Source organism: Chroicocephalus ridibundus, chromosome 1 (genome assembly GCF_963924245.1).
Source record: "Chroicocephalus ridibundus chromosome 1, bChrRid1.1, whole genome shotgun sequence".
Lineage (NCBI taxonomy): Eukaryota > Metazoa > Chordata > Aves > Charadriiformes > Laridae > Chroicocephalus > Chroicocephalus ridibundus.
In genome coordinates, this window is record NC_086284.1 from 209,333,458 (window position 1) to 209,349,581 (window position 16,124).

General features: G+C 36.3%; 1 protein-coding gene across 5 annotated transcripts in view; it reads right to left on the reverse strand.

The window, feature by feature from the left end:
* CACNA2D1 (calcium voltage-gated channel auxiliary subunit alpha2delta 1) overlaps nucleotides 1-16,124 on the reverse strand; it is a 430,557-nt gene that overhangs the window by 125,049 nt on the left and 289,384 nt on the right. For all 5 annotated transcript variants that reach the window (XM_063323544.1, XM_063323542.1, XM_063323543.1 and 2 more), the window contains exon 7: nucleotides 5,358-5,489. In XM_063323544.1, the coding sequence (XP_063179614.1) occupies nucleotides 5,358-5,489 (132 nt within the window). The remainder of the gene's footprint in view (nucleotides 1-5,357; nucleotides 5,490-16,124) is intronic.

Sequence of the window (16,124 nt, forward strand, 5' to 3'; positions counted from 1 at the left end):
AAAACAGTCTATTCCTTAAAAATGAAGGGCTCTACATGCCCCAGCGGGCTCTGAAGCCTCCCAGGCGACTGGTGCCTGTGGTCAAGCTCACGTTTACATGGTGAAGATGTGTAACCTGGGATTAGATTGATGTGGGAAGAGGAGAGGGACAAAAACCTGCAAGAAATCTCTTGGGAGTCTCTGCCTCTTGGCTTGGGAGCTTCATTTAAGCTCATGCCCTTGCTCTTTGACCAAGCTGCATTCTGTGGAGGTCTGTGTACTATGTTTGACTTTGCTGATCCTGACCCGGACTCAGGGACTTCCTGGCCTGACCACAGAGCTGCCTTGTCACTATAGACTTGTCAGGCTGACATGTGAAGCTGACCCCAGCACAAGCACTGAGTGCACCAGAAGGTCTCAATACTTACAACTTTTTTAACCTTGTCCTTTCCACACATTAATATTTGTGTTGAAGACAAAAATAAAAAAGAAATAACACCCCACTTCCTAAAACAAGCACTGAGTATGCTGTTACTTCTGAACTGACAGTAACAGAGTAAGACTGGAACTAAGTAGAAAAGCTCTCTCCATGTGGATGAGTACCTTTGCCCTGGCTAATCCATCTGCTGTACACTTCCACACTGGCCCAGCAGTGCCGGTCCTCTTTGATACTCTCTACACCAACAGATACTGCAAACACAACTAGACATTTTATGAAAACAATTGCACGTCATGTTGTTTCTGTTGTTCTGAATGACCGTATTAAGATTTCTAAGTGAGTTTTTTTTCAAATTTTCTTTTGGAAGTTGTGGAAAACAGAGAGCTACCTGCCAGAAAAGGACCTGGGGGTGTTGGTTGACTGCTGGCTGAATATGAGCCAGCAGTGTGCCCAGGTGGCCAAGAAGGCCAACAGCATCCTGGCTTGTATCAGGAGCAGTGTGGTGAGCAGGACTAGGGAAGTGATTGTCCCCCTGAACTCGGCACTGGTGAGGCCTAACCTCGAATACTGTGTCCAATTTTGGGGCCCTCACCACGAAAAAGACATTGAGGTGCTGGAGCGGGCCCAGAGAAGGGCAACGAAGCTGGTGAGGGGTCTGGAGCACAAGTCTCATGAGAAGCAGCTGAAGGAGCTGGGGTTGTTCAGCCTGGAGAAAAGGAGGCTGAGGGGAGACCTTATCGCTCTCTACAACTACCTGAAAGGAGGGTGTAGCGAGGTGGGGTTCGGTGTCTTCTCCCAAGTAACAGGCAATAGGACAAGAGGAAACGGCCTCAAGTTGCATCAGGGGAGGTTTAGACTGGATATTAGGAAAAAAATTTACACTGAAAGGGTTATTAAGCACTGGAACAGGCTGCCCAGAGAAGTGGTTGAGGCACCATCCCTGGAGGCATTTAAAAGCCGGGTAGACATAGTGCTTAGAGATATGGTGTAGTGATGGTTTTTGTCAGAGGTAAGTTGATGGTTGGACTAGATGATCTGAAAGGTCCCTTCCAACCTAGGCAATTCTATGATCCTATGATTCTAAGCTCTTCTTGTTGTCCTTCATATCCCTCACCAGATTCAGCTCCGAGTGGGCTTTGGCTTTTCTAACCACGTTTTTACATGTTTCGACAATGTCTCTATATTACTCCCAGGTCACCTTCCTTCACTTCTCGTACCCTTCCCTTTTAAATTTAGAATTTTATCAGGTACCTTCATCACCTGGAGACAGAGTTTCCTGTCTTGATTCTGTCACAACTCCACGAATGTGTGTAAAAGGGACAATGCATTCTTACAATGCTGAAACCATCTCTTGAAAGAAAGACTAATTGGTGATATATAACTTTAAATATAAGAATGAGTATACATTACATCCTTCCTAAAAGTTCCATTCAATTTATTTGTTTATTCTTCTGAGCTCTTTTATTAAATTACTGTCTACTGACTTTTGAGTTGTTCAGAGCCCATAGAATGGCTGATAGAAATCTCTCAATCGCTCTTGGCATATTCATATCAAATGGATGGTTGCCAGCACAGTAACAGAGCATAGCATTTCTCTTCACAAATATGCTGCCATCGAAACTAATGAAAATGTTGATACTAAGTACCATCACTAATCTTTAAAATTATTTTAGGCAAGACACACTTTCTTAAATAATTTAAAGAAGAAAAACTTCAGTATGAGGAGACTCATACTGACTCTTTAAATCAAGCTGATGAAAACTCTAACTGATAGAGGTAGAAAAAAAGGTTTGAAGCTCATGGAGGTATCCTGCATCTTTGGTTCTTCTCTGCCATTTCTGCCTTCATTTTTGAGAATGAGCTGAACTGAGTATATTCTAGGGAAAAACAGTTAATGAACAAAATGAAGCAAGTAATATATTAATCTATAAAGAGAGAAGCTGACCTCAATGCAGTCTCTAATGTTTCTATTGGGGCATACAGTAAAGTAAACACAGGAAGTTGCCATACAGTTCCCTTTTATGCCTAGCACTGGTTCTGCTATCTCTGCAAATATCAATATATATGTGCTTATCTACATATTTCTAATACTCAGCTTTCTGGCACATCCAGATCTATCCATGCACACAAGTATCTTCCTAAATCTGGCTTGCCTGGATTTCATATTTTATTCTTCTTCAAAACAAAACCAAAGGTAACACCACATAGAATGTAGTTTTCTCCTCTGTAAAAATGACATTTTGCATAAGGAACATTTGATGTACTAATTACATCCTTACAAAACTAAAGGAAGCAAATACTTTGGTATCATTGGTTCCTCTACCTGATGCTCTTAGCTATTTTTGTAAAATAGTGTTTCCTACTCTTATTCTACTGCATCTAATTCCTATTGTATCTAAGCCTAATGCCATTTGTTATAGTGTATAAAGAAGGTGGTCAGATGAAAGGAACTGGGCTTAAATGCCATGTGTCTCAACCTAGGTCATAGTCAGAAGGAAGCTGTCGTGGCCTCTTGATAGAGACAAGGGAACACAACTGTACTGAAGAGGCAGACGAAACACAGCTGAAAATGATTTGAAATCATGTATGTGATGCTAGAGGACTGTACAACAGTAACAAAAATACATGTAGGAAATGAGGGGATATGTGTAATAAAAAAAAAATCTAATATTTCGCACATTCTTTCCACCCATGGGGTAGCTCATAGAAAGATTCTTTTGTGCTGCTGGTTACTATGGTGACAAGGACAGCCCAAGAGCCTACTTAGGACAGCAGTGATGTACCATCTAGCCCATTACTCCAGGCAGTGGGATACTATCAGGTAAAAACATTAGGTCAAGAAACCTGTGACTGAAGACACCCTCTATAGCTTAGAGGTACTAAAGATTGATTCTTTTTAAGAGAGGAAAGACCGAGTGGGTATTTTTCAGGTAATAATGAGCAGACTGATCTATGCATTTTAATTTTGGGTTTTGATACTTCCAAATACTCTCACAAATATCATCACTATGGAGAAATTAATCTCTTTGAAGCAGGCTTACCTAAGGCCAATATAATGAAGCAACGTTTTACAATTTACAATATAATTTTCAAAAATCAAATGTGAAAATCAACCTTTCCAGTATATGAAACTTTATTTAATTTTCAGAACATTCGTGTGTATCAGATAGGTCTCTGCAAACTGAGACAAGAAGTTTACAAAAGGAGGAAGATGGAAAAACTTCTGCAAATATCTATTTTAAAAATCTAAACCTCAAAGGGCCTACTGATGTGACCTATAAATGCAAGGAAGTGGGAAGGAGACGATGCACAGAACAACACACATACAACTTAAGGACTGTCAGGCTGCTCCAGGTTACTCTATGTGTGTATAAAATTTAAGAATTGGAGAATTACACAGGAATTTTTGAAGGCAAGTTCTGACAGGAGTAAACACCTAATAACAAGTTAGGCATTTAGCTATGGAATAAACAGGAAGTGTGAGGATGTGAGTATTATATTAAATATAAATTTGTGTTTAGATGGAGTATATACAAGCAACAGATCCACCTGAAAAATAGGGAAAAGAAGCTTCTCCCATTTTATAGATGTGCTTTAAGGAAGAATACATAAAGATCCTGAGGCTCTTGCATTGCGTTGGTAAACAACTGGAGTAGACCAGCTAGCTAGGTATGAGAATATACTTTTCTGCATATAAGATAATCTTACACTTGAAAGTTAATTTCCTAGAGATTGCCACAGAGATGTATTTAAGAAACACTTCTTGTTCAGCACTTGGAAACATCACTATACAGTAAGCGGTGACAAATGGTGACCCCAAACACAGTACTAATAGATCCCAAAAGCATTGAAACAGAACACTTGGAAATAAAAGAGATATGAAATTAGCATTTTCAATATTTTTTTTTTCTGCAACATCTCACTGTATTCATTTCATCAGCCCCTAGCATGACAAAACAAACAGGATTCAAGTGCTATGGAATATTTCTTCCTGTAAACTAGCCTAAGGCAATTTCTCTGCCTGTGCTACCAATTGTGCTAATGCTACAGTAACAGCTTTAGAATAATCCCCCTCACCCTCAGAAATACTGATGGTCTTATATAAACAGAAGAGAAAGGATCTCAAAAGATCTCAAAGGTCTTCCTTAACCAGTTGTAGACAAGAGACAAGACACCGCACACGATTGTCTTTCCTGTACCGGACATGTTATTCTGTCATTGATAACAGCATCGCTTAACAACAACAGCGGCAGCACAGGCAGTATGCCTTACCATAAAACAAGCCTTTCCATTAGCTAGTACACATCAAAAAATCAAGTTAAGGCTACTGATCACCTAAGTTCATTAAAATATACATCTACTTAAATTAATTACTGTGATTCAGTAACAGGAATCTTCAACAGGTGGAATAGATGCTGGTTGAAATAATCAAGTTGTATTCTTTGACCTTAGCTCTAATAGCAAAGACATTGTCAGAGATCATGGATTCTGCAGGCAGGACATAAACATAGCATGGTGCAGTCGTATTTTCACTGACTTTAACCACAAGATTATCTGTCTAGTCAGCGAGTCACTATTTTTAAAACTAGACAGGTACAAAAATCTCACTGGCAAATATTCAACTGTCACACACACAAATTTACACAACACATAGAAAGCAATACAAACATAAAATTTAACAGTTCAGCTTTTCAAAGGACATCATCTTCTGTTCCTCTTCCTGTAAAAAATACTAGTTACATATTTCACTTCCAGTTTCTTCCCCTTCGTGCTAGCTTTATGCCAGAATAATTTCACAGACTTTGAGTTACTTCTGATATACAGAAACCTCGTCCATGTAAAAAAGTCATCTTTGGTTATCTTTTATGGCTCGTAACCAATTCAGAATATTTTAAGGCAATACGTGACATAAGACAGTTCTTTAGGAGAATTCAGTTACCTGGGTAATACCTAGCGAGGCCAGTTGCACTACCAAAAACCTGCCATAATAAAGTGGGGTCTTCTTCTCTGTTCCGCTTGAATACATCATCCAACGCTGCCGTCCAGTTGAGTTCATTTAACACGATCGTTGCTGTCAAAGAGAAAACATATTTGGTATTACAAAGTTACATCCTACCACGAACAACGACTACAAAAAGAAAACTGAACTATTGAAGAAAGTAATAGCATTTCATTTAACTAATCAACAAAGTAAATTTAAAGAAACACTCCTCTTCCTTGGAAATCTAAGTTCCTCATGCTCTCTCCTTCCCCTTGCATTATTTGCATGCAATGACCGTTGGTTTATTTGCATAGCCAATATCTTGCACAAATACTTTATTTCTGAGATGTCGCTCTAACTGCACTTCCCAGTTATAGAGAAATAAATGCAAGCATATAAATTTGATCTTTCTACTAATTACAACACACTGCAATAAGAACAACTAGACTGATGTCAGCAAAAGTGGGTGAGTCTTTTATAAAGGTAACAAAGATGTCCCTTTCCAAACGGATGCTGTAAAAGGATTACATGGGAAAAAGACAATGATGAGTTACCTGAATTGTAACAATAAGGTGGCACCACATGCACAATAGTATTCATTATCACCTGCTAAAAAGAACCTAAAGCTCATAGATGTGATCAATTACAGAAAGACCAGTAATGTGAACATTAATGTTTATGAGTTGGGTCGGCAATGAACTTGAAATACAAGGAAATTCACATTTCAGCTAAATACTATGTGGCCAATTATACAGAAACTTATATTTACAAAGTTGTCCTGTACCAATGCTTATTTTAATCATGAAAATATATAATACATTAACATGTTCTACGCCTTTTTCAAGAAAAAGATGTGTCGGGAGACTTACTTTAAAATTGATGAACACTGCTAGAGTAATAGTTGACTATAGTGAGTAGCCAATGAAAATTTATTGTGATACAGAATATCTTATGATAAAATTTAAGAAAAATCATGCTTTTCACCTCATTTAATCAGCTGTAATTATCTCATCAATTTCCCTCAAAAAATATGAATAATGTTAGGCAATAGCAGAAATTCAGTTAATTAGAAAGAGCAAGGGCTTTTTGTTGATTTGGTCACTAATTCTTTCAAGTTGCCTAATGGCATTGTAAGTAATGTTTCTAAAACCAAACCACCTAGATCAGCAAGCCAAGAGTGGAAAGGGAATTAGAGGGGAAAAAAAATTTGAAAATAGGTAAAGATGTTGAAATAAATCGTATGAAAGCCACCACTGTAATACAGATCCTGCTTCCACTATGGTAATGCACACAGGAAAGAGAATTCAAGTTCTCTTGCAAATGGGCAAGTCAAGCTGAAATAAAAAACAGTTCATGTTTAGGGCACAGGAATGGCATCAAAGTACAAAATTTGGTACATAGGCCTAAATTCTAGACATCTGCTACTGTGAAAAAAAGAAACCATAAAAATAAGAAAAGGTTGAAAGTAAACATTTGACAGCCCGTTTCCAAAGTGAAGCTGTTAACAGGTACTAGAGAAATGAGATCGCAACATTAAATTTTATAGGCTTGTTTTTAAAGGTTAAGCAGAAAATTGCTACACCCTGTGTTTTGCAGAAAGGTTTATCTGTTTTTTTCAAAGTAGTTTTAAGATAATATTACTCTCTCAAGATATCGCTTTTTATAGAAATATTAAATTAAATTTCCAACTCGAGATTCCCTGTAAGCAGGTACTATAAACTTCTCTCTTTGTCAAGTAGGTAATTATAAATATATATATTTACTTAAGAAAGAAGAATGATTCCCTGAGGTACCATGAGAAGTTAATTATCATTTTAAAATGGCTACTGTTCAATTATCTCTTTCAGATCCCATTTGATCCGCTGTGTAATTAAGAAGTACAGACTTTCTCAACTTAACTTGGTTTCAGATCTTACTTCCAGAAGTGGATCCATGAAACTATTAGAAGCTCTGCCATTTACTTAGACAAGAATTTCCTTTTCTGCTTGAATTTTTATGTTTTTCGTGTTACCGTTTCCTCATCTGATGTACAGAGTACTTGGCCCAGGGGCAGCCGGTTGTTCCCAGTGGCATTTAGGGCACTGGAGCTTGGGACACTGACTTAAGGCACATTGGAGACAATAATTCTTACCTCTCTGCCAGCTGACAAAGCATTTAGTTTTCAGTGTCCTCTATGAATTCCCAAGCCCCATAACAATATAAACCAATGATTTTCTTTGGCCTTGTGACCTGACTTAAAATTGCTGCAGCCTCCACCCCCAAATCTGCCAGTGCCCTTACCACCTTGGTCAGACCGCTGACACCTCTCTCCAGCAAAACATTTAAACAGGAAAAAACATAAATGTTTTTCTAAATGGGTGGCTCTGCGCCCCATGAAAAAAACCTCTTTGCGTATAAAGAGTGATATAATATTTCTAAAGAGAGGATTTCCTTCAGACAGTAAGCTTACTAATGAATAAACTATATTCAATAAAGCTATATTAAACACATTACTGTACATTTACAAATAGTGTTGCAGAGATGTAACATCACCCAAAAATATATAGCAGAGGCATATATATATATATGGACATATATGTTTTCACACAGCTCAGCACGTACACAGTCATATGTATAAAACATGTATCTAAAATACATGCATATACAAAAAAAGGAGAAACTAAGGAGACAATCTACAAATAGTAAAATAACTGAGTACTGAAGTACTGAATAGATATATTGGAACTAATAATTTCAGCATTTTATTAAACTTATTGAGATTAGGTTATAAAGTAAGAAATATATCTTACTAGATCTTATTTGTAATATTCGTGGAGAAGTGATGCTTTATAGTCAGTCAGGAGTTTTATGATCTTATTTATGTACCACTTTCCCCTTCCTCCTTCTCCTCCTCCTCTACAACTTTCTCCCAGAGACAAACACAACACTTAAAAAAATCTAAGAACTTGCAGCAAGGGGAAAAAAAAACAAACCAACAACCCAACACATAAAGTCGGAAGTAAAAAAAAAATAATGTTAAATTTAAGACGAACAACAAGAACACCGCACAGAAAGAAATCTGTGAAAGGTCTACTGACAGTATCTAACATATCTGTTCTCAAATACCAAAAAACATACCTTCCTGCGCTCCAGAAATTCATAGTTAAGTGCCCGAGTCTCGTTTCAGGAATAAATTTTGACAACACACATGTAACTTCAACATATATCACCTTCCTCTTAATTCACTTTCCCATTATGACAACAACAATTTGTGCTTGGAACAGACACACTGAGTCTATTTGGTGGGACTGATATGTAAACAGCTGATCGTGCAATCATTAAAACAATTACTTCTGGAGCAGTTTGCTATTTGAAATTCATATTTGCTCCTTTCATTCAGGGTTTTTTTCTTTGTTTGTTTGTTTTTATTCCACATGCAAATATACTTGGTATCGAACGCACCCACATTTGTGTTAACTGATCTAGTAGTCAGTAAATAAGGAAAAAGGTGCTGGGAATTTTAGCTTTAATAATTTGTTTCTCTAAGTGTTTTTCCATGACTTATATTACTCTTTTATTTCTGGTTAAGAATACACCCTGGACTTCAAAAGGCAAGTTGTAAATCAAGTCCCCAGTTTTTTGTTTGTTTTTTTTTTCTTTTAATGCAATACCTCTGGTAATAGGCAATTTCAAACCAATACCTCTAGACTCTGATTTAAAGCCTATGGCAATGGATTTGAAACTTGCCAAGCAAAGAAAAGCAAGCAAAACCACTCATAAACAGCAACAAAACTATTCTTCGAAAGGTTCCTACTAAAATATCATGATTTTCAATTTGCACAGAAAAATCAATGCAGTGCAACTTTCACTAGCTCAGAGTAGAGACCATGGCACCTGTCAGAGGACCCTAATTTGAGAGACAAGGATTTATGTTGACTTCATGCATATAGTGAGAATTTCATTTATTTTTCTGTTATTAAAAAAATGCGTTTTACAAAAATAAAATGTTTAGAGGTGTTATAGCCACACCAACTGAGATACTGTATGTCCTAGAAACACTTGCCTTTCTTTTTGAGTTAACTTCTGTACAGGAAAGAGCTTTTGACTGATAATTGGCAGAAAATCTAGTTGGAGACAACTCTCCAATAAGCTTATTTCCAATTCTGCTAAAAGAAGTCTTTGAAGACTACTACTTCAAAGTACTTCAACTGCTACCTTTCACTTGATGTGGGCAAGATGAAAAAATAAAATTTATCATCACACAATAGGAAGCATCATTCTTTCTGGCTAATTCCACTGAACTCCATCCATCTTTTCCTTTTCCCCCTCTTCTTTATGACATGAGGTTTAAGGGCCTTGACAAGGAGTGGATTCAATTTTCCTCTGCAAATGCAATCAATACAAAAATAGCGAGCACTACCATGCTCTCTTTAAAAGAACTGGAATACACTTCTGATGATTTATTCAATGTATAGGCCCTGGCCTGCATACAAGGTAAAGTACAACTTTATTTGAAAAGCCTGAAAGCGATTTACTATATCTGAAAATATGTCAGCTGCGGTTCCCTGATGCGGCGGCTACGCATGCACCGGGTAGAACAGAAGGGAGCTCCTCAGCAGTTCATTAATCTTCTTTTAGTGTGTGGAATATATTACACTTCCACATCCTATTTAATGAAGTTGACTCGCTGATTTCTTTAAAGATAACACCGACTAGTTATTGCTATGAATTAAATACATATTTGCAGTCAAATATTGTTATTTAAAAGTGAGCACAGAGGGACAATACATTTGCAAGTGCATATTTTTATATATATGTGTGTAGACAGAGTCTTCCATCTGTAGCCATGCTAATCAGATATTATAGAAATTCTACTGAAGATATAAACTAGTCTTCTTTATGATTTATGTGTTTACTAAATTTTTCAATATTACATTCCTTCCAGATTATGTTCAATTACATAGAATGTTACACACTCTCAGCTGTCATTGGAAAGTTGTACTTCCATCTCATTTTATATTGGACTAAGAAGGAATGGTCTTTTTTTATTTTAACATATTTCTAATTAGATTTTTGCACTGGCTTATATATATGTGTGTGTGTATATATACACGTATACACACGCACACATACATATTTTCTACCTAATTCCCAAATATAGTAATTTGAAGAACTATTCTGGCAGTACCACAACTTAGATTCATGAATTTAGAGTCATGTTTTAAGCCATCTAAGTCTCTTATGCAAAGTTCGGCATGAGCAAAAGGCCAGAGCAAAAGAAAGATTATAGTGGCTCCAAACTGAACACTGTCTCCAAGGTAACTGGTCCTTGGAGTGGAATCAGAAATCTGAATTTAGATACTTAGGCTTTCCACAGAAAACCTGAGGAAACTGTCCAACTCAAAACAGTCATCCAAAAAGACTTCACAGCTGATTAGAAAACAGAAGAGAGTAACAGGAAGATTCTGAGAGCTAGGGGAACCGGGGAGTGTTTTGTCCAACATCTCTGTAGAGGTTAAGCAAATAAATCAGAGCTCAAAGGATGCGCTTCCATCCACTTACGCTGTTAGAGCACACTGTGAGATACTGATGGATTGTAGGAGTGTGCATCTACAAACTTTATGTTTAAATATTGTTCGCACACGTACTCCACAGCACCAAATTTATCAGACTAGTAACAAATATTGTAATAACTTGTATTTAGTTTGAATACATCCACCAGCTGATTTGGAAGTGTTCTATTTATTTAGCTATTCAACTAAATACTTTGAAAGGTAAAGAATTATAAATAGGAACAATATTACAAACTGAATAGACTTTGTTCATTTTTATCAGAACAAGGATTTACAAATGCAGAGGAAATGTATTATTTTCATTTAAAGCATGGGAGGAAAAGAAAAAAAAAGTCTTAAAATTTAACATACAATAGCTATTATATAGTGACGTTTCCAAATGGATAGGTCATTACTTTAAGTGATGCACTGCTGAATCTTGTATATATAAATCACTTACAAAATCTTGCTCTGAAAGTAGCATTTGTATTTCCTGTCATATCAGAATTTAAAATTACTGGATAATCAGATCTGTTTGGGTAATGTGCACTCAATGATGCATAAAAAGCAAAGTATTAAAATACAATTTTTAGCATATGGAACAATAATGAAATCAAATAATTTCAACATCTAAGATTGCTGAAAGAAAATTTTATAAAGTAGATATTTTACACTCTCAATTAAAAGCATAAATGATAAAATGTCATGTACTTCTGTCTTTAAATGAACAACTTCTCTACTCCCCATTAGATATCTGACATTATGTCCCAGAGACTTCTATAAATAATTCTCTGAAGAAGTCACTGAAGTCTAGCATACTGTTGTGTCTGTGTCAAATCAAGTAAATTAATTGGCAATGCCATACGCTATCTGCTGCCTGGCTTAGCCGCCACATGCTGATAGCTAAAGCAGAACAGTAAAAGCTCGTTAAAATAAGAAACGCCCAGGAGAAGGAGATGAGAATAAAAATGTCAAGAAGGGAAGACAGAATTAATCTTCTATTACAGCTCAACAAAAAAGAGTTAATACAATGCATAGTCATAGACTCTTCCGTGCACACTCATAATTTTTCAACAAGTTATTTATCTCTATGAAACACAAAAGACACCCATATTATATGTTGCAAACTACTGTCAATAACAGTATTTGTGCATCTAAAAAGTTGGGAAGGATCATTGCTTCCTCTAATATCAAAATGTACCAGCATGTATTCTAGAATGGAATAATACCCAATGTAAAAAACATACAGTACTCCGGGGTTTTTATTTTCTGGGAAGACCAAATATATGAAAGATACCGTTGATTAGAGTGTTTCTGGAGGACTTTCAGATTTTGTAGAGCTATGCGCAATGTAAGAACCTCAGTAAAATGTAAAACAGAATGAACTTATTAAAGTAATTACAGAACGTCCTGATTTTTTAATATTTATTATTACTTGTTACAGGTGACTTCAAAGTAGGGCCTCTAATTGGAAATAATTTTCTTTAAAAAAAAAACAAAAGCAACAAAACCAGATGAAGTATTATTTTTAAATGGTTAGGTTGTATTTTTATGGAAGTATCAGACATTAAATACCAACAAAACACCCACTTAGAACGTAATGATGACTATATTACACATATTAACTCTGGTCTTCCTTCACTTTGCTCTAATTTTTGTTAGCATTTCAAAGGATACCATAGTGACACTCAAATTAAACTAGCTATAGAGATATGCTTGATCTTTAATGAAGACTTCTCTCTATAAAGAATTTTAATTAGGTGTTAACAAAAACAAACAAAACCAATCAAAAGACTGTCTGGAAATGCTGTTCTGAAATAATTTCCTAAACTTTGTCTTCCGTCTGCCAGGGTACCACCGCTTCAATAACTTTCCAGTCACTAGAGCATCTTACAAGATCAGTAAATCCTCAGCTGTAGCTGGGTTAAGTGAGAAGGAAAACAACTAGAAACAGACCCACTCATGCAAAAATGTTCTCTCTCCTGCCTCATGCTTTCTGCAATTCTTCAACTATTTTGCCAATTCACATTATAATCTATATCACTTGTAGTCTGAAAACAGCTAATTCAGAAATGGAAGCTATCACATGTAAGTTTTATGTAGATCATCTACTAAAAAATTCTTACGATTTTTCTTACAACATGTATGTTGTCCATCAACAGCAATCCCTTCTGTCTTCTCTGTAGACATGGTAAATTGAAAGCACAAGCATCTCCAGCAGAAAGAGAGATACATTAATACAATAAAATAAAGATTTCTTGACACTGTCTGGGATACTGTGTGTTTGTTTTGTCCATTATGGCAAAGAGATGAATTGCAGGTGGACGAAGTGCTGAGAATGGCCACTAAGATACCTGGTGAAGAACAGAAAACCTGTCTTCTGGAAGCAGACAAAGAAGCTGAGTAATACAGTCTAGAAAAATAAGGCAGAGTCAAAAAGCAAGCCCAGCCCTGAAAAGGGTATGTAAGCATAAGGATGGCGCTGGCACACTAACAAATGGGTGTGCACTACTTAAGAATAAATTAGATCAGGTAATTTGGAGGTCTCTTTTTAGAGCAGAAGGTCTTAGAATGGCCTTCTGGTAGGATACACAAGCAAGGAGCCCAGATCTTTTGTGACGGAGCTCGATCTGTTTATCAAAGGGATGATATGGACTAGCTAGATGAAGAGTTGGGTTTGTCGAGCAAAAAGCTGTTTCCTGCCCTGTTCTGGTATAGCACCCTTTGTTACCAATAAAGAAAAGGTCCTTTCAGAAACCGAAATTTAATAACCACAGACAATGCAGTTTTATACAGAGTTAGTACAGCACACGGATCAGTAGTAAAACCACTTTTCTTATTAATTTTTAATTAATTTATATTAAATATCTGCTAATAAAGTATGAATAATTTTTACTACATTAACATATATTTCCCTGTGTAATACATACCTATGTATATATTATTAAAATTTACATATTATAAAATTATTATCTATACATTATATAGATCATATATGGAGAACACACATCTATATAATAGACAATTTTTTTTCTGAGGTTTAGGTCATTTTAATAAACACTAAAATAATACAGTAGATTTGGCTAATGTATTCTAATCTAATCCCCATATAAATTAAATATTAATGAATAGCTAGCTGGTTTAATCTATCTAAATGTATCTTTGGCAACAGAAATCAAAGAGATACCAAATGTGAAGGGAATACAATATACAGGTGGGAAACGTGAGAAAAATGATGATGAGACAAGGTCCGTTTCATCACCTGAGCTGGTGCACATGTGACAGCCCCTGCTCCTTGTCAGTACTCTAACCATCTCATGGATGAGTCTTGCGGACTAAAAATAATGACGTTTCCACAACCTTTCTTTTTATTGTTGTTGTTGGTGGTGGCAGTTTTGGCCAAAGGTTGCACCAAAGAGGAAGAGGACAGATATTTTTAAAATTCAGCTACCCAAGGAAGAAGTCCCCTCTCTCCAACAAATGAAACGTCTGTCCCACGTGCAACTGCATTATGGCTTCTCGGAAGAACATAAAAATAAAATAGAAGCTGTCACTCTACAACCTGAACGTCATCATAGGCATTGTTCCTCAAGTGTTAATTAAGCTTGCTTTGGTGTTGTTTTCCAGGTTATATAGAAGGAATACGAATAAAACTCTTCTCTCTCAAACACGAAGGGGCTATAGGGTACTAGAAAGGTGAAAGTTCCAAGCTTGCTGCCTGTACAAACAGCTTCTCTCTGAAGACATTGCTATTTCTTGCTATAAACAAAGACTTTGTCTGTATCTTTACATAAGGAAAAATATATTGTTTCTATTTCATCTGTGGCATTCAAACTATGAGGAACGAAACCCAAACTCCCAGTCCTGTGCTTCTGAGATGCCAAGCCGAATTCCACTCCTGGGGTGAACCCTGCCCTCCCTGAAGTTAATGACAAAACTCCTTTCTGCACAGGGAGCTGAATTCATCCTTCATCTTCAGAACACTGTAACCCTGCGGTGTTCAGACGCTCTCTCTGTACCGAGTATTTTGCCGGTCTAATGCAATAAGTAGATCACAGAATCAGGAGCCAGGACTTACTACTTCAGATTTTCTAAACAAATGAAAAAAACACCACCCTTATAAATCACTTCATAAGACTCAAAATGCCTTTGAAATAATAAAAGATTCAAAAGGATCTCCGGGAATGCAGTAAAATTAAGCTTCTTTGTAGCTCTTTTGTCTGCTTCCATGCTATGAGTACTCTCTTAGGATTCATCTGAATTTTCTGTATTCACTGCTTTATTCACCCCATATAGCAGCTCTTTGAGTGTTCTACAAACAATGTCCAGACACACATTTTTATAATCATGTGCTTGCTGAAGGGCTCCTTGTTTTTAATTTACTTTGAAATATATAAAACCTCAGGAAGAACATTAAAGTTGCAGAAAACAACAATGAACAAAGAAATCTTATCGCCTTATATATATCTACCCTATGGTACAAGAAGACATCTTATTAGCTTAAATTTATCTAACCTAATGGTTTAAACTGTACTAAATTTTAGCTACTTTAGCTTCCCATGTTTAAATATGGGCCATAATCCTTCCTGAATTAGTAAATACTGCATAAACACAATGTTTAAAATCAGAGAAGCTGCTGAGTTTGAGACTTCTAAGGGCTTTTATATAGATCATTCCAAACAATAGGAAAAGACTAAAGTATTAAGGAAATATAGACACGGATAGAACAACTGCTCTGCAGAGAAAAAAAAAAGCAACAGGAACCAAAACAGTTAAGAAGGCATTATAAAGACCTCTGTAGTCAGTCAGGATTTTAAACAGCTGCTTTCAACTAAAGTCAGGGAAAGAGGATACAGAGTACCACATTTCCTAGGATGAGGAGGAGGATATAAAAATATGAAACTGGATTTAAAATAAGGCTTTAAGGAGTCATATCATATAGTGAAATACAACAAACTTCAGCCCCAGTCTTACAGGTATTTCTACACATATTTAACTTTCATATTGGATAAATGAAGGAAAGCAAAAATGAATGCCGGGAGCTTAGCACCAGCTAAATCCCATCGTGCTCTGACAATCTGCATCAATTCAGGATGCACTCCAGGGAAATAAGGGTCCAAATCTGCTAACAACCCATTTCAGCAATTGTTTCAAAAAAGGAAAAGGAAAGACCGAGTGAGGTTTTTTCGTATCA